Source organism: Piliocolobus tephrosceles, chromosome 1, assembly GCF_002776525.5.
Source record: "Piliocolobus tephrosceles isolate RC106 chromosome 1, ASM277652v3, whole genome shotgun sequence".
NCBI lineage: Eukaryota > Metazoa > Chordata > Mammalia > Primates > Cercopithecidae > Piliocolobus > Piliocolobus tephrosceles.
The window spans coordinates 210,556,689-210,584,627 of NC_045434.1; the positions used below are offsets into that span (position 1 = coordinate 210,556,689).

The following is a 27,939-nucleotide window of genomic DNA, read 5'->3' on the forward strand; positions in this document are numbered from 1 at the left end:
ACTCCAGCCTGGGCAACAGAGACTACCTCAAAAAAAAAAAAAAAAAAAAAAAAACCACCAAACTGTGAAGACTCCTGAGACCCTGTCTCTGCCGGAGCCCCTCAATCCTACCTCTTCTCCCTCTTCTCCCACACCCAAGGCCACCAGCATGACAAGCCGGCCACATGCCTGGGTGGCTCAGAGGAGCCATGGAAAGGGTTAGGGAGGGAAAGGCGAGGAGGAGAGGCGGGAAAGAGGGTGGGAGATGAAGGCAATAACAAAAGAGGCAGCTGTGACTCTTTCAACATTTTAAAAGAGATTGAAATTGAAAACGAGATTTATAAAAGGCAACCGATCACGCTTTGCTCCCCCCTTCAAAAGAAAGAAGTGTTGAAAATGAAAAAGACTTTTAACCAAATGAGTGCTGTGTTTACAGTTGGAAGAGAACCAGTCCAGACCATGTGTGGTGCTGCTGTGCGGTGGCTGTGACCCCGAGCAAGTCACCGAACCACTCAGCCCATGAAACAAGCCGAGCACGCACCTCTCAGGGCCATGGGGAGGCCAGCGTGAGACACGCACAGAGAAGGCTTCGGTGAACCCCAAGTTGCTGCCCAGATCCAGCGTCTGGTGGCTCTGTCTGCGACTGTGGTTAGGCGGCCTTGACATGCCGCTGTCACTCCCACCACTGAGAGAGACAAGGGAATGAGTATCAAGGATGACCCAGGGCAGGCAGTGGGGTTTCCAGGGCAGGGCCTCTCCTGTGGAAGCCCATCTTCTCCCACCTCTCCTGCCGTGAGATTGGCTGCAGCCACTGTGATGGCCTGGGGCACGGATTACGCCGTGCTTTGCCTTGCTTGACTGACTTGGTTATCTTCGCTCCTCACCATCCCCTCCCTGTTCCTTCTTGGAAATGGAATGGCTCTTCTCAGCAGAGCCACCCAACCCCTGCACCCAACCTCTGTGCCAAGCTGGCAGGATAACGAATGGCTCCACCTCCTCCTCACCTCTGTGTGGAGGGGCTCTGAGCAACCCTTTGCTCACAGCCTCTGTGGTTCCCGTTATCCTCCTTGGAGCTGCACGGAGACTGGTTGTCCAGACACTGAGATGGCTTTACCAGGTGTCGCTCATTGCACTGGGTTCCCTTCATGTTCAGCGCCTACTTAATACCCAGAATAATAACTGCACCACTACGGAGTACAGGAGGGGGCCCCACATGTCCATAAGTGCACACACATATGTGCACACATGCACATGGGAAACACACATTTATTTATTTGTTTAGTTAGTTAGTTAGTTAGTTAGTTAGTTAGTTAGTTAGTTAGTTTTGGAGACAGGGTCTCACTCTGTTGCCCTGGCTGGAGTGCAATTGCGTGATCTCAGCTCACTGCAACCTCCGCCTCCCAGGTTTAAGTGATTCCCCTGCCTCAGTCTCTGGAGTAGCTGGGATTACAATACGTGCCACCTGCCCAGCTAATTTTTGTATTTTTAGTAGAGATGGGGTTTCGCCATGTTGGCCAGGCTGGTCTTAAACACTTGACCTCAGGTGATCCACCCGCCTTGGCCTCCCAAAGTGCTGGGATTACAGGCATGAGCCACCATGCCTGGCCCAATTTTTAAAAATATAATAACAACTCTGGCGGGGAGCAATGGTTTATGCCTGTGATCCCAACACTTTGGGAGGCCAAGGCGGGTGTATCACTTGAGGTTGGGAGTTTGAGGCCAGCCTGACTAACATGGTGAAACCCGTCTCTACCAAAAATACAAAATTGGCTGGGCATGGTGGTGCATGCTGTAATCCTAGCTACTAGAGAATTGTTTGAACCCAGAAATGGAGATTGCAGTGAGCTGAGATCGCACCATTGCACTCTAGCCTGGGCAACAAGAGCAAAACTTCGTCTCAAAAAAAAAAAACCATAATAATAATAGTAATAATAACAACTCTGGTAAAACAGACATCAGATGTTTTCCAGTTTTCTTCCCTTGTTGAATGAACCCGGACTGCAACCCAAGGAGGTGTTCTTTCCCTTGTACCCAGAGATTCTTAAAGCCCCTCTGAAGGACGGGTCACTCACAGCCACGTGTAAGACCACCTATCTCTCCATCCAGGACTTCTTCAGTACCTTCTTAACCGTCAAGCCTCTAGGGCTGTGAAGCATTCGAATGAGAAGTCGCCTTGACAATCTCTGACCCCAAGGCCAAGACCCCAACGCCAAGACCCCAACTTTTTCATAGTCACCCCACCAGGATTCCTGTCTCAGCATAACCAGGCTTGGCTCTCCTGACAGAAGGGCTGCACACGGGTCATCTTTCAGTTTCTGCATGGAACTTATCCTGGCGCCAGGGCAGAGCCCCTCGGAATCACCAAATGGACACCCCCCATACACAGAGTGTCATTCAGGCTACTATTCAGGCTACTACGGCACAATATCATTAAACTAGGTGACTTATAAACAACAGAAATGTCGCACAGTTCTGGGGACTAACAAGTCCAAAACCAAGGCAGGCTTGGTTTGGTGAAGGCCCACTTTCCGGTTCATAGATAGCGCCTTCCAGCTGTGTCTTCCCACGGAAGAAGGAGCAAGGCAGCTCCCTGGGGTCTCTTTCATCAGGGCACTAATACTCTACCCGTGAGGACTCTATTCTTGTGACCTAAGCACCTCCCAAAGTTGCCACCTCCTAATACAATCATGTTGGGGATCAGGCTTCAACATAGGATTCAACATGAATCTGGGGGGACACAAACATTCAAACCACAGCAGAGAGTTTTACGATGAAGAGTTGTTTCTTTTCTATCTCCCTCACTATCATATAAGCTCTGGGAGCACAGACATCTGGTCTTGTTCATTTTCCATGTTTAGTTTTAACACAGTTCCTGGTACTTACCAGGTGTTCAATACATGTTTGTTGAGTGAATGAATGAATGAATGTACCAGGCACTGTGCCGAGTATCGGGAAGAACAAGGACCCTCAGCCATGGACCCTCTCCCCTTCGGTAGGAAAGTCCGAGATTACACAAAAAACAGCATTCTAAAATAGTCATCCATAAGAAAGGAAAGGGGGCTGGAAGCAGTGGCTCAGGCTTGTAATCCCAGTACTTTGGGAGGCTGAGGCGGGCGGATTGCTTTAGCCTAAGAGCTGGAGACCAGCCTGGGCAACATGGTGAAACCTCGTCTCTATACAAAATACAAAAATTAGCTGGGCATGGTGGTGCAAGCCTGTAGTCCAGGCTACTGTGGAGGCTGAGGTGGGAAGATCACCTGAGCCCAGGGAGGTTGAGGCTACAGTGAGCCATGATTGTGCCACTGCACTCCACCCTGGGCTACAGAGTAAGACCCTGTCTCAAAACAAAGTGGGGGATGGGGGGAACTCACTTTATGAAGTGCCTACTACATACCAGGCACAGCTAAGTACTCTGTGAGCACTACCTCATTTAAACCCAAAATTACCCTACAAGGCAGATACTATCATCCTCCCTTGCAGAGGAGGCACCGGAAGCTCAAAGAGGTTATGTAGCTTGTCTGAGGGTATCCCGGGGGTGAGTGATTGAGCCTGGACTTCTACCCACCGAGTGCTGCCAGACTCAAAAGCCCAAACTCTTTCCACTTCACCAGTCAAACTCCAGGAGTGATATAAGGTGTGCTTGTTTGTCTGTCTGTCCTCTGGAGAGCGTTAAGTTTCCTGAGGATAGGGATCAGGTCCCATTTACCATTATACCTCCCAGAGTTTAGCAAGTGCCTATAACATAATACTTGCTCAATAAATTGGTCTTGCAGCCACCTGCAGATGGCACCAGAGGAGATCTAGTCACAGATAGTGAATTGTTCGTGGTGTGGAACAATGGTACATGGAGAAGTTCATCTCTTCTGCTCTCATTCCCCCATAGCCTTTGTGCCTCTGTGTCTTACACGTGGCTGTGAGCGGCCTGTCCTTCAGAGGGGCTTTAACAATCTCTAGGTGCAAGTGTCTGTGTTGACGCTTGAGGTGGCAGGATAATGTATGTATGTAGCTTTTGCTATTTTTCACTGTGTGTCCTCGAAGGGCAGGGGTGTGCCTCGTTTATTTTGCCTCCTGGGGCAGAGCAGGCTCTCAGTTAAGGTCTTTGGCCAAGGCAAGCGTCAGCTGGAAGGCCCTCGTTAATGACTATGGTGACCTCTGACCCCCTCAGCACTTCCCTTGAATCTGAGGGCCTCCCACCTGGTATTCCCTTGGCCTCAATGCAGCCCAGAGCTGAGGGGCTCCTAACTCGCAGGAGACTTGGGTTCAGCGCTCCCGCTTCACAGGATGCTTTCCCGGGCCTTGTCTCTCCAGGCCATTCATCTTGATTAGGTATTGGCAGCTGAGGATGATTAAACACCCCCGCCATTCTCTCGTTTGTTTCTCAGCAAGGAAGTGTCGGAGTTTTCATTCTGCAGAAGGCTTTGACCTTGGCAGTGGTCAGAGTGCCCTTGGCACACCTGCCTCAATGCTCCAGTTGTCTGACTGCACAGCCAAAAGAAAGAGGCTGATTAAGGAAAACTTTGAGTCTTACTCTCTCAGCCAGCAACAGGGGGGCTTTCTCCAGCTGGGGGAATTGAGCTGTCCATCTGCACCTCAGTTTCCATGGAACAATCACCTCTCATGGCCACCTCTTCCTAGAAACCATGATCCCCACTCATTGTCACCTCTTCCTGGAAGCCTTCCTGATACTCATCAGCCCCATCTCTACCTTGATGTTCTGTGGTTGTTGTTTATTCTACGGTTGACGTGTGTCAACCTCCTCTCCCTTCACACGGCACACTGAACCTGAAGAGTTGAGTACCCTGTGTCCCGAACATGCATACAACTATCAGCTCCAGGTGCTGTCCACCCCAAGGCGGGAAGGGGCTCACTTTCCTCTCCTGGAAGGTGGCCAGCCCCATTCTCAGGAAGCAGGTCTAGGAGGCAGGTCATTGGGCAGTTTCTGGGAGCTTGAGCACTGGCTGCTCCCACGCTCCTGATGTGGGCACTCTGCTTCAGTGGCTAGATGAGGACTGGAAGAGAAGAGACGAATGAGGACAGACAGATGATGGGACAGAAGCCTACATTTAACCTGAGACTGGACCTTCGCCTCCATCATCGTGAGTAGGCAGGAGCCACTCTCCATTATCTGGGGATGGGCAGACTTTGAGTTGTAACTTTGGCCCAACCAGCCAGAGTAGGTTAGACCAACAAGCGTAGTTATTTTTTTTTTTTTTTTTTTTTTTTTTTTTGAGACGGAGTCTGGCTCTGTCGCCCAGGCTGGAGTGCAGTGGCCGGATCTCAGCTCACTGCAAGCTCCGCCTCCCGGGTTCACGCCATTCTCCTGCCTCAGCCTCCTGGGTAGCTGGGACTACCACCTCGCCCGGCTAGTTTTTTATATTTTTTAGTAGAGACGGGGTTTCACTGTGTTAGCCAGGATGGTCTCGATCTCCTGACCTTGTGATCCGCCCGTCTCGGCCTCCCAAAGTGCTGGGATTACAGGCTTGAGCCACCGCGCCCGGCCAAGCGTAGTTATTATCCCCATAGAGCTGGCCCCTGGGGGAGTTGGTGGGAATGCCACCAGCCAGGAGGCAGCCATCCCACCCTGATGGGAACCACCTCCCTGGCACTAACGCATGGGCCACTTCTGTAGGCCCATAGCTGGCCCCATCACTCACACACTTGGGAGCAGCTAAGGGCAGACCAATGGATTGAGCCCCTTACATGCAAGGAACTGTAGGGCAAGCAGAGAGATGAGGGGAAGTTTGCACTGAAGGCTGGGTGTGGTGGCTCACACCTGTAGTCCCAGCACTTTGGGAAGCCAAGGTAGGACTGCTTGAGGCCAGGGGTTCGAGACCAGCCTGGCCAACATAATGAGACCCTGTCTCAATTTTTTAATTAAAAATAATAATAAAAGAACTTGCACTAAATTAGAGCAAGATTTGAATCACGGTTGTATCGCTTACTAGCCAGACGACCCTAGACAAGTTTACTAATCTCCCTGAACCTCAGTTTCCTCTCTTATGAAAAAGAGACCTTAATATCCAATTTGTGGGGTTGTTATGAGCACTAAAAGAATGTATTTAAGCACCAGAACAGTGCCTGATCCATAGCGAGCATTCAACAAATGATAACTTTATTACTGCCATTCCCTTGGCCAGTCATCCAACACTTATTTATTTAGAGACTTCTACGCGCCAGGAATATGAGCCGGATCTTAAAAGCTCTTAAGAGTTACTGACATGGGGCCGGGCGCAGTGGCTCACACCTGTAATCCCAGCACTTTGGGAGGCTGAGGCGGATGGATCACCTGAGATCAGGAGTTCGAAACCAGCCTGGCCAACATGGTGAAATCCTATTTCTACTACAAATACAAAAATTAGCTGAACATGGTGGCGGGCACCTGTAATTCCAGCTGCTTGGGAGGCTGAGGCAGGAGAATCACCTGAACCCAGGAGGCAGAGGTTGCAGTGAGCCGAGATTGCACCACTGCACTCCACCCTGGGTGACAAGAGCGAAACTCCATCTCAAAATAATAACAATAATAATAATAATAATAATAATAATAATAATAAGTTACTGCCATGGTTCTCCTCTACTCCAACCCCAAGTGGAACTCACCTGTCCTTACTGCCAGCTGATGTGATGCAGTGGTCCAAACTCTCACACCTGTCATTCAGCCCTAGAGGGTCCAGCCCCTCCCATGTAACTCAGTCATTCAACAATTAGTTACTGAGTACCTGCTCTGTTGTACCACACACTGTGCTAGTGCTAAGATGGGCTGGAAAAGAAAACATGGTCCTTATACTCTAGTCCTACCACTTACTAGGAGAAATTGACAATAAACATGTTGACAAACTAATAGACATGTAACACACGCCATGCTGTTGTCTTCCCTGTTAAACCCATTTGTGATCCTAATAGGAGGCAATTCTAAGCCAAGCTGGGGGAGAAAGAGGCCAGGATGTGGCAAGAGCGTGGGAATGCATACTTTGGAGGACCCCTTGAATCACACCACATGGAGCTCTGCCCCTTGGGATGCACGGGGATGCATTAACATCATAGAAGGGCCCCAGCCCAACTTGTGTTACCTAGCTCAGCCTGGTTGGGAGCATGTGATCAAGGCCCTCACTGTTCCTCCCAGAGCTCCAGCATCTTCTGAAATGAGTCTATGCCTTGCAATTACAGCTTTCCTTGACCCCAGGAAGCCGTTTGCAAGCCTCCTGATGAGCCCAGACTCAGCCTTTGCCCCCTCCTCAGGCAGGAACCCGACTTGGTTTATACCACCATTCGCCATCCTAGCCTAGTCACTCATGGTGGGAGGGCTGTCCCAGTTTGAAGAAGGGCCGATCACAAATGTCAACTGGCTGGAACCCAAGTGCCAGGTTCTTGCCAGAGGCACTCCTTTTACACCAGCCTGCACAGTCTGGAGCCCATAATGAAAGAAGCTGACAGTCCATTAGCAGCAGAGTGGTCCGCAGGGCTCAGAGGAGAGGAGCTGTCATCCCTCTCACTTCAAGGGCTTTCGAGGTGCAATCAACTCTGTGAGAGTGTGTGTGTGTGTGTGTGTGTGTATGTGTGTGTATATATATATATAATCTTTTCAAACAAAAGAATATCTATCACAGCTGTTCCTTTTAAGATGGGTAGACCATCAACAGTCTGACATCAAGGAGAAGAAATGTCAACACGGCTCTTGTACTCTGTCCTCCCAACCCCTGGGGGCAGGTCTGAAAGACAATCCCATAATAACAGAACAACTGAATCACAGGATTGCAAGACCCTTAGAGGTCTTCTCATCCAACGCCTCTCTGATGTGACTCTTCACACCCATGTTCCTGACAAGGAACCTTCTTTTTGTTTGAATGCCTCTAGTCACAAGGAACTCACCCCTGACTGAGACATTCTGAACATCCCACTCGCTGATTTCTCCAATGGCTAAGAAAACTTCCTGATCTGGCCAGGTGCAGTGGCTCAAGTCTGTAATCCCAGTACTTTGGGAGGCTGAGGCAGGTGGATCACCTGAGGTCAGGAGTTCAAAACCAGCCTGGCCAACATGGTGAAACCCCAACTTTACTTAAAACACAAAAATTAGCTGGGCACGGTGGCACATGCCTGTAATCTCAGCTACTCAGGAGGCTGAGGCAGGAGAATCACTTGAACCCCAGAGGCAGAGGTTGCAGTGAGCTGAGATCACGCCATTGCACTCCAGCCTGGGTGACAAGAGCAAAACTCTGTCTCAAATAAAAAAAAAAGAAAGAAAGAAAATATAAGAAAAAAGAAAGGAAGAAACCTTCCTGAGCTAAGAGCTTCAACTTGGGAACATATAACTTCCACCCATTGGTCCTAGTTTTACCCTTTGAAGCCACATGCAAAAAAAGGTTAAAAAAAAAAAAAGTCCAACCCATCTTCCCAAAGACAGCCTTCTTGTGACTCTCCTTTCCAGGCTGACATAGCTTTATGTGCCCCCACCCATCTGCCAACGGCATTCTGGACAAGATCCAGTTTGTTGATAACATCCTCAAAATGTGGTTCTTATACTGAGAAATGGAAATCTCTACCACAGCCGTTACCAATGCAAACACACACACATGCACACACATGCACATAGAAAGCAAGCTCCTGTAATTGTCTTTTTATCCATTCCATTCCTTCTTTTTTTTTTTTTTTTTTTTTTTTTTTTTTTTTGAGATGAAGTCTCACTCTGTCACCCAGGCTGAAGTGCAGTGGCACCATCTTAGTTGACTGCAACCTCTGCCTCCCAGCTTCAGGTGGTTCTCCTGCCTCAGTCTCCCGAATAGTTGGGATTACAGGTGTGCACCACCACACCCAGCTAATTTTTGTCTATTTGTAGACAGGGTTTCGCCATATTGGCCAGGCTGATCTGGAACTCCTGACATCAAGTGATCCACCTGCCTTTACCTCCCAAAGTGCTGGGATAACAGGCATGAGCCACCGTGCTCGGTCCCATTCCATATTTCATAGTATGTTGTCAAATGCCTTGCTGAAATCCAAGTATATTATATCTACAGCATGTTCTTGATCTCTCACCACATTGATTCTATGAATATCTAGAGAAAAGAAGAAGGCATAGCACCCAGGACTGGCCCCAGCCCAGCATGAGAGGAACGACCCACACAGGGATGGGCAGAACTTCTGCCTTCCTTATTCTGGATGCTAATTCTCCTGTTAATTCTACCTCAGATCACATTAACCTGCATGGAAGTTGGAGCTCATTACTGACTCAGACTAAGCTTTGGCCCAGGTCAAAGGCTCAGGTGTTGGTTTTATTTATTTATTTGTTTGTTTGTTTGTTTATTTAGGAGACGGAGTCTCACTCTGTTGCCCAGGCTGGAGTGCAGTGGTGCGATCTCAGCTCACTGCAACCTCCGCTTCCTGGGTTCAAGAGATGCTGCCACCTCAGCCTCCCAAGTAGCTGGAATTACAGGCGCTAATTTTTGTATTTATTTGTAAAGAGAGGGTTTCGCCATGTTGACCAGGCTGGTCTTGAACTCCTGACCTCAAGTGATCCACCCACCTTGACCTCCCAAAGTGCCAGGGCTACAGGCATGAGCCACTGTGCCTGTCCTGGTGGTTTTAATATAGGAGTAAGGGAAGCATTAGTAAGAAAACATAAGACATATTCATATCTTTTCCCACCCAACTCCAGAAGAAGCCAGCCCTGAGCTTCCAAAGGTCCTCTGAGTGGGATTCAGTACGAAGGTCCTGCAAAGGGCAGAGAAGAAGGGAAACGCTTTGAGTAGGGGAGCTGGATGGGGCATTATCGTAGGTAGAGTGGTAGTGCTCCAAGACTGGGCAGAAATGTGACTGGAGTAGCAGGAATCTGTGCCTCACTGGTACTTGTCACCAGGAAAGGGCATTCTGAACCCTTCTAGAGGAGCGGTGTCCAAGACAAGGGAGATTCCAGGGCCAAACCCCAGCATCCAGTAGCAGAGAGGTTGATGGTAAGCAAAAATCCCTGGCTCTGGCCCCACAGAGGCCAGGAGTCCTGGGTGATCCCAGACAGATGGGAGGGTGCTCAAGAGGTAGCTGGCATTGAATTCCCAGCCACCTGACTGGGGAGCAGAATAAATCTGACTCAAAGCAATAAAGGCAGCTGGGCGCAGGGGCTCATGCCTGTAATCTCAGCACATTGGGAGGCCCAGATGGGTAGATCGCCTGAGGTCAGGATTTCGAGACCAGCCTGGCCAACATGGTAAAACCCCATCTCTACTAAAAACACAAAAATTATGCTGGGTGCAGTGGCACACACCTGTAATCCCAGCACTTTGGGAAGCTGAGGTGGGTGAATCACGAGGTCAGGAGTTCAAGACCAGCCTGGCCAACATGGTGAAACCCCGTCTCTACTAAAAATACAAAAAATTAGCTGGGCATAGTGGCAGGTGCCTGTAATCCCAGCTACTCAGGATGCTAAGGCAGGAGAATCGCTTGAACCCAGGAGGCAGAGGTTGCAGTGAGCCGAGATTGTGCCACTGCACTCTAGCCCAGGTGACAGAGTAAGATATGTGTAAAATATGTATATACAAAAATTAGCTAGGTGTGGTGATGTGTGCCTGTAATCCCAGGTACTAGGGAGACTGAGGCAGGAGAATGGCTTTGAATCTGGGAGGCAGAGATTCCAGTGAGCCAAGATCGCGCCACTCCATTCTAGCCTGGGCGACACTGAGACTTGGTCTCAAAAAAATGAATATATAAACAAAGACAAGTGATGTCAGATTCCAGAGTCACTGAGAAAACTCATCCCCCCATATCTCCACGGCTGTCACACCATGGCTCTCCCCCTCTCTGATGTGTATGCTGTTCATTTTGGGACCCCAGTGTATCGCTTTGTATTTATTCACACTACATTTTTCTTTTGACCCATCAAAGCGGCCTTTTGATTTATGAGGCTCCTAATTGTCAGTCATTTTGTAAGCTCTTCCTCCGAGGTTCGTGAAACCTTTCATTTTGGCTGCCTCATCCGAGTCATTAATAACAGGTGTTGAACCCAGCTGAGCAAAGGGCATAGGGCAGGGCTCCGACTGCTAAGGGCTCCTTCCCAGCTGACACTGACGTGCTGATCAGTTAGCTTACTCCCACCGCCTGTTCAGTCTCTCAGGAACTTATCTAACTCCACTGTTATCCATCCCACGTATCTCTGCCTTGTTCATAGGATATATTGTCCAATGCCTAGCTGAAACCCACATGTACTCAATCTACCTCACGTTCTCCATCTATCAGCACAGTGACCCTATCAAGAAAAAGAAAAATGAAACGAGGTTAATCTGGCCTGACTGACTGGCTCTTGGCAAATCCACTGTAGCTACATGCCACCCTCAATGCTTTTTTTGTTTGTTTGAGACAGGGTCTCGCTCTATCGCCCAGGCAGGTGTGCAGTGGCATGATCATAGCTCACTGCAGCCTCGACCTGCCAGGCTCAAGTGATCCTTCCACTTCAGCATCCTGAGTAGCTGAGACTACAGGCATGCACCACCATGCCCAGCTAACTTTTTAAAATTTTTTCGTAGAGATGGGGTCTTACTATGTTACTTAGGCTGGTCTCAAACTCCTGGGCTCAAGCAATCCTCTCACCTTGGCCTCACAAATTGCTGTGATTACAGGCGTGAGCCACCATGCCCAGTCCCTGCTGCCTTTTCTAAAGGCCCATCGAATCTGGTCAAACCCTACGCAAACCCATCACCAAAGACCAGGTGCCCCTCCGCACAGCTGAATGTCCAATGTCACTGCCTTGGTCTCCCTGAAACTTACAAATCAGAGTTCATAATCACACAGTAAGTATGAGGAAAGCAAAAACTAGAAGCCAGACCACTGGTGAACATTTTCTTTCTTTTTTAATTAAGAAGTCTAAAGAAAACCTTCGTTGACTCAGGGGACATAATACAAATTATGGTGACCTGCATATAAAACCTGGCACCAAATTTGGCCTTTGGGAACATTTATATATAAAAATATGCATTAAAATCCGCACCAGGGCACAGTGCAGAACTGACAGCCCTGCCAGGAGTGACCACCAAGGCATATGTGGTAGGTGGACACAGGAGTCCTTGGTCCTCCAGCCTCAGGGTGAGCCCTGCATGAGAATGGCCTACTCCAAAAGAGGTCAGAAGGCAAAACCCCTGTGAGCACCAAAATGCCACAAGCCTGGTGTGAAACAAAAATGGTGCTGGGAAGGACAGGGGAGAAGGTCGTCCTTCTTCCCCTTGTCTCTGGGCTCTGCCCACTATGAGAAGATTCTGGCTCTCTGCTAGACAAACCACCTTTGATTTAACTTTAGAGGAACTTTTGCAATTTTCAAACATGTTTTTTTTTTTTTCCCAAGTAAACCAATCAATTTGAACTCAAGGTTCCATATCATAATTAGCTTGATCTGAAAGATTAAGAACTAGTTCTTACACCATTTTCTGCAGGCCATGACCTTAAATACCTACTAGAATGGCTATAATCACAACAGAAAACAATGATGACCGTTTCCAATCTATTTTAGTCCTGGATCAAATGCAATTGAGCAATTCTGGCCCAGAAATTACACTTCACAGACAATGCAATGAAACGCAGCCAGGATAAATGCTGGAATTGCCCCATTCTGAGTGTGACCTCACTGAAGCCCTCAACTATCCACAAAGCCCTGGGGAGAGGCAGGGTCAATACTGCACATCTGTCTTCAAGGATGAAGACACAGCCCCTTCACTGGCGGGGCTGATCACTCTGGCTGAACAGAGCTCAAGACCGTTTGTCCACTGGCTATTCATTCACTGGGTCCCTGCTCTGCCCATCCTGTGGCTCTGTGGAAAGTGGCAGCTGTCCCTGACTCGCTGCTAAGCTGTTGCTCAAATAGTCTGGTTCCACAGATAGGAAACACACAAATGGGAACACCATAGAGGTGGAGAGGTGTAGGGTGGGCATGGGGAGCATCAGAAGATGCAATCGGGAGGGAAAAGCCCTGTGGGCTTTGAATATCCCACAAGGACAGCAATGCCTCTACCATTTCAGGGCTCCTGAGAGTTACTGAAAGGGCTGGGAGTCCTTCCCATCACTCTAGTAGATTCAACAAAGGGAAAACAGCCACCCTACTGATTTCTATCCAAAGACAGTGATTTTCTCAGTTGCCTCCAGGGTGGTTTTTTTTCCCCTCCCAGTCCTTGGCATGTCTTGCTGCAGGGTAATCTGACACTTTTCCTCAACTGTGGCAATAAGTGAAAGGAGAGAGGAACAAAAGCATCTGAATCACAATTTAGGCAAAAAGCTGACAGTCACACAGGCTGTTAATGAGGGACTCTCTCAGGCAGCATAACTCAGGACACAGGTGCTGAGAGTAATAGACAGGTAGTCCCTGTGTTAGTGAGGCCTGGCACCAATCATAGCACATCCTACAAGACCAAGAAAGCAGGACAACACTCTGCCCAGTTAGGTTCTTTTTCCAAACTGAGCAGCTCCTTTACAAAGTCTGGGGATATTTTGTACAGAACAAGGAGGAACTAAGTCCACCTCACTGCAAAGTGACCTGAGAACACCCTCTAGTGGAAATTATTAATAAAACAAGGACCGTGCGCCCAATTCACCTTCTGATACAAGAATGGTTTTTAAATTCCCCATAAAATGAAGAAAAAAAAAAGAGAGAGAGAAACAACATATTAAGAACAAAAAAACAATTTTTAAAAGGCAGGAGTTCCCACCCATGCTTAGTACCCTGACTGCCAAATCACATTCCTTCCTCAGAGACTCTGACTTTAATATATTCTAAGAAAAGGAGACATGTCGTGGGGGGGAGCTACTTGCCCCCTTAAAGTTTGGGCAGACTGCCTGCTGGTGCCAGAATGATGCCAAAGACGTAGAAAAGTCCCAGCAGAAGGTTGAGCTTGGCAGTCCTCTGGGGCAGTTTGTTGAAGGCCTGGCTTCGGAACTGTCTCTCAAGGGAGAAGGCCATGGGAATGGTGAGCAGGGGGAGCGCCAGGCTGATGGTGCAGTGTGTGGCCAGGATGCTGAAGACCAGGTAGGGCAGGAAGAGCAGCGTGTTGTAGAGAATATAGGAGAACGTGGGGCCGATGAGGATGGCCAGGGTGACGATGCCAGCCTCCCGGTCGGACTCCATGTCCCTGGTGTTGTTGGAATGGAGAATGGCCTCGGTGCTAAGGGCAAGGGGGATGGCATAGACCAGTGGGAAGATGGCCAGGGACCCCACCTGGATGGCGTAGGCGAACATCACAGCCAGCGGGCCAAAAGTGATGAGGATGATGAGGTCTCCCAGAGCCACGTATTTGAATCCAATTCCTGCGGCCAGAAAATCCAGAGAGTTGGTGTGAGACCAAGGCTTGAAATTTAGGGACTGTTCACCAGTGAAGAGGCAGGCCACTTCTGGCTGAAAATGGTAAATCCTTAGACTGTACAGGTAGGCACTCATTTCGTCCCTTAACCCCACAGAGCAAATTCTGATTTCTTCTCCAATGACACAGGTGCAGAGAGAATGCCCAGTGAGGCCTCAAGTCCCTCTTCTTAGGTTCATACCCAAGTTTCCCTTCCTACTGTCCTACAACAGAGCTCTGCAACATAGCACACTGGGCACCCACTACACTCAGTTCAATGGGAGAGCCCAGGAAGGATCCAAAGGTCTTAGAATCCAGTTCTTTGCTGTCTTTCACCCTTCACCAACCCCTGCAAGACACCGTGAGATCAATCCCTCACAGAACAGCCACCCCAGCCTTCTACTTTTCCACCTCCTTCCCCTACAATCTCAAGGCATCTTCTGGTTTTAAAAACCCCCAGTGAATCTCAGTGAAATTTCAGGGTCCCTAAACGGGCACCCCTGCAACAAGTAAAACAGCAAGGACAGGACAGTCATAATGCTGCTTCCCTCCTCTGTCTCCCATGAGGTTGAAACTAAACCACCCCTACCTCCTGCTTCTGTCCTGCTCATCTACTTCAAAGACTGTCTAACCCACTTCCTTCAAAACTACCGATTCTCTCCATCCCCGGGACCACACTCCATCCCCCTTACCCCATTCCCAAATCTACCTCATGGTCATCTTATGCCTGGGATACTGCAACATCCTCCAAATTGGTCTACCACCTTCCAATCTCATAACCCCTCCCCCTCTCCATCCCTAATCTAATCTCTAAAGAGGAGTTGGAGTGAACATTTAAAAATAGGAATCTGGCCAGGTGCAGTGGCTCACACCTGTAATCCCAGCACTCTGTGAGGCTAAGGCAGGCGGATCACCTGAGGTCAGGACTTCGAGATCAGCCTGGCCAACACGGTGAAACCCCATCTCTACTAAAAATACAAAAAGTAGCCAAGCATGGTGGCACACACCTGTAATCCCAGCTACTCAGGAGGCTGAGGCAGGGGAAATGCTTGAGCCTGGGAGGCAGAGGTTGCAGTAAGCCAAGATCATGTTACTGCACTCCAGCCTGGCAGACAGAGCGAGACTCTGTCTCAAAAAAAATAAGTAAATAAACAAATAGATAAAAAAGGAATCTGACCACTCCCTCCCCCAACATACACTGAAACCCTTATCAACCACTTACCGGGGGATAAAAGTTCCAGATCTTTAACCTGGCTTACCTGTGGCCCCGCCCTATCTCTCCTGCATCACCTTCAGCTCTCCTCCCCTCTTCACACAGACTTCTAATCCATCAGAGCCTTCAGACACCCCTCCCTTGGTCTGGCTAACTCTACTCACCCTTTAAGACTTTAAAGACCATTCCCCAGGACCACCTCCCCTCACCCCTAAGCCACATTTGATCCCCTTGCAATATGCTCCCATGGTAATCTGCCTGCCATATTCAAAAACTTCATCATGCTTCTAATTAACCTCCACCTTTCTCACTAAACGGTAAGTTCCATGAGGGCAGGACATGTGTCTGGCTTGGTCACAGCTCACTCCCCAATACTTGGCACAAGGGCTGAACTAAACACAGAGCTACAGTAACAAGCACCTGGAATTCAGGACCAAGGTGAGGAAAAAACCTCCCACTCAGACTGAAACAGGTAAAGCAGCATGGAATGGGTGAAGCTGAGGAAGGTGACCCACACACTGATTGCTACAGTCAGTACTTTATAAAACTTTATAAAACTCAAGTTCCAAGCAAGTTACGAGATGTGGACTCAGGATCAGAAAATAAACCTCTGGTTAGGCATTTTAACCAGTCTAAAATGACAGATGTTCCCACTACCCACAGGAATCAAAATAAAATAAAATGACAGATAACAATGGTCTTTGAGGCTCAAAAGCCATGGGAGCTAAGGAACAAGATCCAGGCCAAGTTCACCTTCACATCAGTGGCTGGGGTTCCTTGGTGCTAAATATACACCCTTAGTTCTTTAGAACAAAGTTCTCCAGGGAAGGGCATTAAGGCATGGCCACTGACACTCTCCAACACTTGGCAAGTTAATTCTGCACCCTCAAGACAAATTTTGTTTTCCTTCTATTTGGATGATTTTTATACCAAGCCATGTTTTCACAAATAATTTGGTTGTATGAGGACATGCCCTCCAGGAGGAAGTTCCCTCAAACACAGAACGAGCTCCAGTTCAGAATTAGTAAATTGATGTCTCTTGCAATATCTCACACATTTAGGGGACTACACCCGCCCAAAGAAGATGCTGGGCAGGAATACTCCCAGCACATACCTAGCCAGTTCCTCTATAGCTGCCCACTCTTGTTGTGCTTGTTTCCTCCGCTCCCCAGGAGACTCCATGGGTCTGGCTATGAAAGAAAATGCAACAGCACTGCAGCCTTGACCTTTGGCTGGATTCTCCAAGAACACCTCCTTAGATCACTTGGCAAAAAGCAATGTAAGCGGTCAGGCATGGCGGCTCACGCCTGTAATCCCAGCACTTTGGGAGGCCGAGGCAGGTGGACCACCTGAGATCGGGAATTCGAGACCAGCCTGACCAACATGGAGAAACCCCATCTCCACTAAAAATACAAAATATTAGCCAGGTGTGGTGATGCATACCTGTAATCCCAGCTACTCGGGAGGCTGAGGCAGAAGAATCGCTTGAACCCTGGAGGTAGAGTTTGCAGTGAGCTGAGATTGCGCCACTGCACTCCAGCCTGCGCAACAAGAGCAAAACTCCATCTCAAGAAAAAAAAAGGCCGGGCATAGTGGCTCACGCTTATAATTCCAGCACTTTGGGAGGCCACGGCGGGCAGATTACCTGAGGTCGGGAGGTCGAGACCAGCCTGACCAACATGGAGAAACCCCATCTCTACTCAAAATCCAAAAAAAATTAGCTGGGCATTTTGTGGTGGTGCACGCCTGTAATCCCAGCTACACGGGAGGCTGAGGCAGTAGAATCGCTTGAACCCAGGAGACAAAGGTTGCAATGAGTAAAGATCACACCATTGCACTCCAGCCTGGTCAACAAGAGCTAAACTCTGTCTTAAAAAAAAAAAAAAAGGATGATGTAAGCAAGGTTGAGCAGAAGTCTCTGTCCCCACCCCAAAACCAAGAGCAGCCCACTCTGGGGAGGAAAAAGATCTGGTTATCTGACACAAGAAAACAGTAGAGCCCTTGGGGAGAAAGCCGTTTCCTAGCATTTGATACATGGCCCAAGGCTCATGTGCTCTACCTGATTCAGAGACGTGGCCCATCTGGGAATTTCCTTTTAGGCATTCCTCCTCTCCTAACCCCATTTTCTGAATGAGCTTACATAGTGAAATACTGGGCCAGCTCTCCACATGGCAGCCAGAATGAATCTGTTAAAACATAAATCAAAAAGTTGGCAAGATGCAGAGCAACTGGAACTCTTGCTGGTGGGAGTGTAAAGAAGTACAACCACTTCAGAAAACAGTTTGGCAGTTTCTCGTAAAATTAAACATCATCTGCCCTGTGACCCAGCAATTCCACTCCTGGGCATTTACCCAAGAAAAATGAAAACAAATATCCACAAAAAGACTTGAACATGAATGTTCAGTCACAATAGCCAAAATATGGAAGCAATCCAAATGTCCCTGAACAGGAGAATGGATAAAGAAGTTGTGGTATGTAAAACGGAACACTACTCAGCAAAAAAAGGGACTACTGATACACACAACAACGCAAGGAATCTCAAAAACATCACGCTGAGCAAAAGAAGCCAGACGAGAGCTCAGACTGAAATACACATACATACATAGATAGTTCATACTGAATGGTTCCATTTGTATGACCAGGGAAACCTAATCTATGTGAGAGAAATCAGAACAGTGGTTCTTTCCCTGCCTCTGGATGGGGGCAGGGAGTGTGGGATTGACAGGCAAGAAGCACTAGGAAGCTTTTGGGGGTCATGGAAGTGTTCTGGATGATGATGGGGTGTGGGTTATGCAACTGTATACGTTTGTCAAAATTCTTCAAGCTGTTAACACTAAAAATCTGTGTATTTCACTGTGTGTCAATTATATGTCAATAAAAGTCAATGTTTAAAAAAATCCTAAACCAGATTATGTCACTACTCTGCTCAATATATTTCAATGCCTCCCCATTTGTTCATTGGATGAATATTTACTAAGTAATATACATGTCAGGCACTGCTCTGGGTGCTAAGGGTTCAGCTAAGACCAGAGACAGAAATCCCTGACTGCAGGGAGGGAGCTCGCAGTCTAAGCGGGAAGATAATTAACAAATTAAGTACTTTATATGGCACGTTAGAAGGTAACATGTGCTATGAAGAAAACTAACCACACAGAAGAGCAGCAGGGGGAGTATCAGGTAGGGGCACAGAGCAGGTGTGTGATTTCAAGCAAGGTAGAAAGCAAGGCCTCACTGAGAGCTGACATTTGGGTAAATAGGTAAAGGAAGTGACAAAGTGAACCACACTGTTAGAAGCAGGAAAAGCATTTCAAACAGAGGAAGCTGCATCTACAAAGGACCTGAGGGAGGGGCAGGAGGGGTCGGGCATGCTCCTGGACTAGAAAGGAGGGCAGTGTGGCCGGCCCAGGATAAGCAGGAAGAAAGGAGGAGGGTGGGTCAGAGAACTGGGGGGAGGGCAAAGTGTGGGCAAAGAATGTAGGACCCTGAGGGGTCACTGTAAAGACCCTGGCCTTTACACTGAGCGAGATGGGAGCCACTGAAGAGTTCTGAGCAGGACTGACAGGGCTGCCCTGTATTTTAACAGAATTACTCTGGTGGCTGAGTGGGAACAGCCTGAACGGGACCAGAACAGAGGTAAAGAGACCAGCTGGGAGCCTGCCGCAAAAATCCAGGGACAGATGATCACAGTGGTGGCTGGAGACGGTAAGAAGTGGTCACATCCTATAATCATTTTGAAAGGAGAGTCAACAGAATTTGCTGATGAATTGGATGCAAGACGTAGAGTCAAGGATGATGCCCATGGCTTTTGGCTTGAAGAACTAGGATGAAGCTGCCATTGAGCAAAATGGGGAAAAAAGCTGTGGGTGAAGCAGGTTTCCTTGGGGAGAAGATCAGGAATTTGGTCTCAGACATGTTAAACTTGAGATGTCTGTGAGACAGTTCCAGGAGAAGTTGCTGAGTAAGAGATTGGATATGAGTCTGGAGTTTAAGAGTCACTAGCTTAACAGATGGTATCTGAAGCCATGAGCTAAAATCACCAAGGGGGTACATGGAGATAGAGAAAAGAGGTCCAAGGACTGAGCCCTGGAGGCTGAGGAGTAGGACTTGTTAAGATCGCCATGACAGAGACCCTGCCTAACTCCCCAACTGTGTCTCATACCCCCTTTGGCTCACACAGACCTTTCAGTAGATCCTAGCCAATGTCACACTCTCTCCCACCCACCACATTTGCACTTGGTGGTCCTTCAGCCCTGGAGGAGTCAGCATCGCAATCAGACTCCAATTCCACCCCATGGCCAGCTTCTTGTCCTTCCGTCTTCAAGTCCTAGTTTAAATGTCAGTTTCACAAAGACAGCCTCTTCCCTTCACCACCACCTTGTACTTTCTATTACAGCACCTCATTGATTTCTTCACTGAACTTTTTACAATTGGCTGCCAGGCCACCACAGCCGTTTGGTTTTCCTCTTACTCCTCTGGATGCTTGCTCACATACCCTTTACCTGTGCCTTTTCTTCTCCCACCTCTAATGTGGGAGTGTCCCAGGGCTCAAACCAGGACTGACTTTTCTACCAACACTCCTTCCCTTGATGACTTCACCCAGTCCTACAACTTCATCTATAGACCAATGACTCCCAAATATGTAATCTCTAGCCTAGGCTTCCCTGAACTTGAACTACCCATTTGACATATTTGTTAGGAGATTTAAGACATTAAGATGTCCAAAGTTGGCCAGGTACAGTGGCTCACGCCTGTAATCCCAGCACTTTGGGAGGCCAAGGCGGGTGGATCACCTGAGGTCAGGAGTTCAAGACCAGTCTGGCCAACATGGTGAAACCCTGTCTCTACTACAAATACAAAATTAGCCAGGCATGGTGGCGCACGCCTGTAATCCCAGCTACTTGGGAGGCTGAGAATCACTTGAACCCAGGAGGCGGAGATTGCAGTGAGCCAAGATCACGCCACTGTACTCCAGCCTGGGAGACAGAGTGAGACTCCGTCTCAAAACAAACAAAAACCAAAACAAAAAACCACGAAGTCAATCTCTTGCTTTTCCCCCAAAACTTGTTCTACCCCCAGTCTTGCCCTTCTCACATAATGACATCACTCCAGATGGTATCTTCCAGTTCTCAGGTCAAAACCTTTGAGTTATGCTTATGCAGCTGTTGAAAGGCAATGGTATGATTAACTGGGGCCTTGAAGATGATGAAGATATTACATTTACAAGGTGGACAGGCATGATTATTGGGCCACCAAGGACAAATTACGAAAAGAGAATATAGGCCTGGCATGGCAGTTCACGCCTACAATCCCAGAACTTTGGGAGGCCAAGGAGGGCAGATCACGAGGTCAGGAGTTCAAGACTAGTCTGGACAACATAGTAAAACCCCATTTCTACTAAAAATACAAAAAATTAGCCGGGCGTGGTGATATGCACCTGTAATCCCAGCTACTTGGAAAGCTGAGACGGGAGAATCACATGAACCCAGGAAGTGGAGGCTGTAGTGAATCGAGATCACATCATTGCGCTCCCACATGGACCATAGTGCGAGCCTCTGTCTCAAAAAAAAAAAAAAAAAAAAAATATATATATATATATATAGCCTGAAAGTAGAAAGTGGACCTAAATACCCAGAAGCTCCCCCAATCAGTTAGATTTGTAACAAGAATTAATATGAATGGAATAAATAATTCCAGTGGGATGGTGGATGACCGCAGCATACCAGTATTAGCAAAATGACAAAATTCATATAGCATTAAAGTCGTACTTCAAGAGTTAAGATGTCTAATGATGTCCAAAGAAAATATGAAGCTTCCACAGCCACTGGAAGGACAAACATACAACAATTAATTTTAGTGGATCTCAAACTTGTCTTATATCAACAACCTTCTACTTGTGTTAATGTCTTGATTAAATATCACAATGCAAAATACCCACACGTTAAACAAAAGAATTCCAGCTGGTAAACGTGACCTGGATATTTGTAAGAATATATTTAATATATGTACACCCATTATGTTTTCAGGTAACAGTAGGAAAAATGCAACTCAATTTTTTTCTCTTGTTAAGGACTGTTATTTAAACATAAACTTGGAGTACTCGAAATAGAATTCAGGTTTACAAGATGAAAGCGTGTTAAGAAGTGTCAGATGGCAGTGGAAGCATGTGTGTTTCTAAAGACTAAAAATCTCAATAAAGAAAGCAGGGCTGAGCACAGTGGCTCATGTCTGTAATCCCAGCACTCTGGGAGGCTCAGGCAAGCAGATCACTTGAGGCCAGGAGTTCAAGACCAGACTAGCCAACGTGGTGAAAGTCCGTCCATACAAAAAGTACAAAAATTAACCAGGCGTGGTAGCACGCACCTGTAGTCCCAGCTACTCAGGAGACTGAGGCAGGAGAATCGCTTGATCCCGGGAGGCAGAAGTTGCAGTAAGCTGAGATTGCACCACTGCACTGTAGCCTATGTGACAGAGTAAGACCCCCATCTCAAACTAAAAAGGAAAGTAAAAAGAAAACAGAGCCGGGGTGAGGTGGCTCACACCTGTAATGCCAGCACTTGGGAGGCCAAGGTGGGTCGGATCATCTAAGGTCAGGAGTTCAAGACCAGCCTAACCAACATGGAAAAACCCTGTCTCTACTAAAACTACAAAATTAGTAGGGCGTGGTGGCCCATGCCTGTAATCCCAGCTACTTGTGAGGCTGAGGCAGGAGAAATGCTTGAACCCGGGAGGGGGAGGTGGCAGTGAGCCGAGACTGTGCCATTGCACTGCAGCCTGGGCAACAAGAGCAAAAATCCGTCTCGAGAGGCCGGGCGCGGTGGCTCAAGCCTGTAATCCCAGCACTTTGGGAGGCCGAGACGGGCGGATCACGAGGTCAGGAGATCTAGATCATCCTAGCTAACACGGTGAAACCCCGTCTCTACTAAAAAAATACAAAAAACTAGCCGGGCGAGGTGGCGGCGCCTGTAGTCCCAGCTACTCGGGAGGCTGAGGCAGGAGAATGGCGTGAACCCGGGAGGCGGAGCTTGCAGTGAGCTGAGATCCGGCCACTGCACTCCAGCCTGGGTGACAGAGCGAGACTCTGTCTCAAAAAAAAAAAAAAAATCTGTCTCGAGAAAAAAGAAAACAGAAATGGTATGCTTTATCCATCTTACTTAGTGAAAGAGAGCTGCAGTTGAAATTGTTTAAAAAGTAGCAGGTATTTGCCAGGCATGGTGGCTCACGCCTGTAATCCCAGCACTTTGGGAGGCCAAGGACGGTGGATCACTTGAGGTAAGGAGTTAGAGACCAGCCTGGCCAACATGGCGAAACCACGTCTCTACTAAAAACACAAAAATTAGCCAGGCGGGCACCTGTAATCCCAGCTACTCAGGAGGCTGAGGCAGGAGAATCACTTGAACCTGGGAGGCAGAGGTTGTGGTGAGCCAAGATCGCACCACCATGCCCCAGCCTGGGCAAGATCAAGACTCTGTCTCAATAAATAAAATTAAAAAAAAAAAAGTAGCAGGTACAATGAACACTGTCACAAATGTGTTTTTTGCTTTTTTGTTTTGTTTTGTTTTGTTTTTTGAGATGGAGTCTCGCTCTGTTGCCCAGGCTGGAGTGCAGTGATGAGATCTCGGCTCACCACAACCTCCCAGGTTCAAGTGATTCTCTTGCCTCAGCCTCCCAAGTAGCTGGACTACAGGCATGTACCACCATGCCCGGCTTATTTTTGTATTTTTAGTAGAGGTAGGGTTTCACCATGTTGGCCAGGCTGGTCTCGAACTCCTGAGCTCAGGTGATCCGCCTGCCTCGGCTTCCCAAAGTGCTGGGATTATAGGCAAAAGCTACCACACCCAGCACAAATGCGTTAATTTTTGAAGTGGTGTGGGTGCTGACTACTAGTAGTATGAAAAATATGTTCAGGATTGTTTTGATACCTGTATTATAATAAAAAATATTGGGGGGGAGTTGATGAATTTCTGTTAAAAGCTGTTCATGTGTGTTACATGTATCAGACATGGTAAATATTTGCTTACAGTCTCTTTTTTTAAACAAACTACGCACTTAAGGTTAAGTGACATCAACAAAAAAGGGATAGGTATATGGATATATAATGTTGAAATTAAAGTTGGTCTTTTTTTTTTTTTTGAGATGGAGACTTGCTCTATTGCCCAGGCTGGAATGCAGTGGCGTGATCTCAGCTCACTGCAACCTCTGCCTACCAGGCTCAAGCAATCCTCCGTGTATTGTTAGTAAAGACGAGGTTCACCATGTTGGCCAGGCTGGTCTGGAACTCCTGATCTCAAGTGATCCACCTGGCTTGGCCTCCCAAAGGGCTGAGATTACAGGCGTGAGGCACAGCGCCCAGCCCAAAGTTAGTCCTAAAATGTAAATAAAATGTGGAATGTGTCATTAAAAAAAAAAAAAAAAAACCTTTGAGTTACACTTAATTCCTCTGTTTCTCTTTACCTCACATCCAATGCATCAGCAAACCCTGTTGACCTTCAAAGCATATTTAGAATCTGGCTACTTACCTTTTCTACTACCACCTGCTAGATCCAAGCCACCAAACATCGCTTGCCTGGATTACTCAAGAGCCTCCTACTTGGTCTTCCTGCCTCTACACTTGCCCCACTCCCCTTGATCCATTCTCAATACCTTACCCAGAGCAATTCTTTGAAAACATTGTATCATATCACTCCCTTGCTCAAAGTCCTGCAGTGGCTCCTCCATTCCGGAGCCAAGACCAGTGGCCTACAAGGTCTATACAATCCATGTGCCTCCTTACCCTCCCCAAACGTACTTCTCTTATCTCCTTTTACTCTCTCCTTCATTCACACACTGGACTCCTTGCTGCTCCATAAGCTCTTTGGACACGTTCCTGCCTTAAGGCCTATGGCACTTGCTGTTCCTTTTCCTGAAACACTCCTCTCTCAGATATCTGCTTGGCCAACTCCCTCATCTCTTACCTCCTTCAATCTAACTCAACTCAAATACTACCTTTCTGAGGCACAGTCTCTCTCTGTCGCCCAGGCTGGAGTGCAGTGGTGTGATCAGGGCTCACTGCAGCCTTGACCTCCTGGGCCCAAGCGATACTCCCACCTCAGCCTCCAAAATAGCTGGGACCATAGGCAAGCACCACCATGCCCAGCTAATATTTTTTATTTTATATTTTATAGAGACAGGGGTCTACGTTGCCCAAGGTGGTCTTCAACTCCTGGCCTCAAGTGACCCTCTCACTTCAGCCTCCCCAAGGGCTGGGATACAGGCATGAGCTGCTGCACTCAGCCAAATGTTACCTTTTTGATGAAGCCTACCCTGATTAAACTACTTAAAATAGTAATCTGTGTCCCCTTCTTTGCTCTACTTTTTTTCCCCATAGTACTTATCTTCTTTCATATACTATAATCAGCGTGATCAATTCAACCTGACTTATCAGGAACTTTCCGGGTTTTAGCACCAGAGGTTGCACATTCCACTTAGTCCTGTTGCCTTAGTTCTGAGCAAACCAGGATGTTGGTCACCCTAACTATAATTTTCTAGTTTTACTTTCTGTCTCTTCTCACGACAATATATAAGTTTCATGAGGGCAGGGATCTGTGACTGCTGTGATCACACAGAACAGTGCCTGGTACATAATAGGTACTCAATATATAGGACTTACCCACCTGCTCATCACTACCTTAATCAGCCTCTTGCAAGAAGTCACTTAGCAAAGTAGCTAGAAGTAATTACGTGTATCATTTTGAACTCTTCAATTTTAATTCTACTAATATTTGAAACTGTGGCATTATAAAGTATGAGTGAGGCCAGGCACGGTGGCTCATGTCTGTAATCCCAGCACTTTGGGAGGCCGAGGTGGGCAGATCACGAGGTCAGGAGATCGAGAGCATCTTGGCTAACATGGTGAAACCCTATCTCTACTAAAAATACAAAAAATTAGCCGGGCGTGATGGTGGGCGCCTATAGTCCCAGCTACTCGGGAGGCTGAGGCAGGAGAATGGCGTGAACCTGGGAGGCGGAGCTTGCAGTGAGCCAAGACCGCGCCACTGCACTCCAACCTGGGCTGTTAACAGAGCAAGACTCCGTCTCAAAAAATAAATAAATAAACAAACAAAAATAAAAATAAATGTCCATATAAAATTTTGAGTCATGCCCTACGTCCATAAGTCAAACCAGGATCTTCTCAAATCACTGTTTCAAAAAATTCTCATGACCCACAATTATAGACTTAAAGTGGCCTAATTTAGAAAGGCACCTTTGACATCCCTATAATTCCTCTACAAAGCAGCTGTTTCCAGTGGACGCCACTAAGATCTGCAGCGAACAGGACAGGCCAAGTCTTACCTCCTGTGTAGAGAAAGGAGCCAGACAGGCCACCAAAGTAGATGAGAGCCAAGTGTTCCAGTTTCAGAGGGGATAGGCAGTAGAGGCAAGCGGCACAGACGCAGCCCAACGTGTAGAGGAAGACTCCGAACCGGACAACATCCTGGGGCTCCAAGATTCGGTCCACGAGTGTCCTGTCATCGCTCTTTTTGTGGTCAATGCCCTTGGAAAAGTCATAGTAAGTGTTGACCAAATTACCGGCCCCGTGCACAGCCAGGACAGCTACGGCACAACCCACCAAGAGCCTGGGATCCAGGACACCGTGGGATCTGTAGGCAAGGGCACTGCCCAGAGCCACCGGTGTGAGTGAGGCACTGAAGCTCCAGGGCCTCAGGGCCAACACGTAGGAGGCGCACTTCTGCCTCCAGGAGCGCTGGGGGAGCCTATCTTGCTCGGGACAGTCGTTCCCCAGCGGTTCCCTGTCCCCAGCCTTGACAGTGTCTCCCGACAGGATGTTAATCTTCTCCCCCAGGATCTGAGAGGCCGCCATGGAAGCTCCACGTGACTGGAGTAAACTCTAAAAGTGAGCCACGCACAGTGACCGCCCGGGAAGGAGGAAGGACGGGGCGAGGCAGCCGGGCCTGACCTTCCTTCGGTTCCGCCCCAGGACAGGGCTGGTGTGGCGGCAAGGTCCGGGGGCAGCAGCAAGCGGGTCTTACACCCAAGAGGTGCAGCGGCGCCGCCCCTACTACCTGTCACCTGGGTGAAGACTGTCTCCGACCCCCAGCCCCGCGTTAGAGCCCACGGCCGAGCCGCGGCCGCCCTCTTCAGGCTGCCAAGGCCGCCATCTTGTACGCCGGCCTCTGGAGGCGCGCCCGGAAACAGGTGCCGGCTGCGCGTGCCGGACAGAAGGGTGGGCTGGAGGCCGAGAGGGAGCGGGGCCGAACCAGAGGCGGGGGGGGGGGGGGGGAGGGGGGGGGACCCTGATCAGAGCCGGGGCGGGCGGGGCCGAGTCGGAGGTGGGGAGGGGTCAGAGGCGGGGCGGGGTCAGAGGCGGGGAGAAGGGCGGTGAGGGGTGGGGCGGGGATGAGGGGCGGGGCCAGACCGGTGGTGGGGCAGGAGGGGGCGGGGATGGGTCGGGGGCGGGGACAGGGCAGGGGCTGGGGCCGGGCGGTAACTCCGGGTCCAGCCCTTTTCCTGCCTGCACTGCGCCCCAACAGCTACTTCCAGACTAATTGGAATCAGCCTGTCTTAGCATCCTACGAACTCAAAGGCGTGTTGCTTTAGGATTTACCGGACGCACTTTCATTCACGAAGTAGGATTCATTAATTTATTCATGCTACAAGCATTTATTGAGCGCCTGCTGTGTGCAGACATTCTGACGTCTGTCATATCTGCACTGTGGAAATACTCTATGAAAGCTCTTATCAGCTTTCCATTCAGTGACATCCTTGGGCAGCTTGAAATCTGCCCATGGTGGGAGAGTTTACACCACACAAGTCAGCAAATGCTTAATAACTCCTAAGTCGTCTAGACTTAAGAAAGTGGCGGAGAAAATGTTAACATTACTGGTTAAACTTGAAAGTGTTGGAGGGTACGGTGGCTCACGCCTGTAATCGCAGCACTTTGGGAGGCCGAGGTGGGAGGATCACTTGATGTCAGGAGTTCAAGACCAGCCTGGCCAACATGGCAAAACCCCGTCTCTACTAAAAATACAAAAATTAGCCACGTGTGGTGGCGGGTACCTGTAATCCCAGCCACTCGGGAGGCTGAGGCAGGAGAATTGCTTGAACCCGGGAGATGGAGGTTGCAGTGAGCCAAGATCACACCACTGGACTCCAGCCTGGGTGACAGAGTGAGACTCTATCTCAAAAAAGAAAAAAAAAATTAGCCGGGGATGGTGGTACATTCCTGTAATCGCAGCTACTCAGGAGGCTAAGGCAGGAGAATTGCTTGAACCCTGGAGGCAGAGGCTGCATTGAGCCAAGATCACCCCACTATACTCCAGCCTGGGCAATACAGCAAGACTCCATCTCAAAAAAGAAAAAAAAAGTGTGTAAGTGAATGCATCAAAACTTTGAGGAAATATTCATCCAATATTGGCAAATTATAATCCAGTTGAACAAGTAAGTCGCTCGTAG

The 27,939-nt window shown here is 48.4% G+C and overlaps 1 protein-coding gene and 1 pseudogene across 4 annotated transcripts; one reads left to right on the forward strand and one right to left on the reverse strand.

Moving 5' to 3' along the window:
* Window positions 1-278: 278 nt before the first annotated feature.
* UBIAD1 (UbiA prenyltransferase domain containing 1) lies at window positions 279-26,771 on the reverse strand. Of its 4 annotated transcripts, none has more exons than XM_023191980.2 (3): window positions 25,819-26,771; window positions 14,156-14,244; window positions 279-4,988 (listed from the first exon to the last, which is right to left on the reverse strand). In XM_023191980.2, the coding sequence occupies exons 1-3, from the start codon at window positions 26,345-26,347 to the stop codon at window positions 4,971-4,973; spliced, it is 636 nt and encodes a 211-aa protein (XP_023047748.1). In that variant the 5' UTR covers window positions 26,348-26,771; the 3' UTR covers window positions 279-4,970. The 4 variants fall into 4 exon arrangements, with proteins under 4 accessions (XP_023047748.1, XP_023047749.1, XP_023047747.1 ...); XM_023191979.2 differs by lacking the exon at window positions 279-4,988 and adding an exon at window positions 16,604-16,679 and having other exon boundaries at window positions 11,789-14,244; XM_023191981.2 differs by lacking the exon at window positions 14,156-14,244.
* LOC111526321 lies at window positions 21,022-21,774 on the forward strand (annotated as a pseudogene).
* Window positions 26,772-27,939: the final 1,168 nt, after the last annotated feature.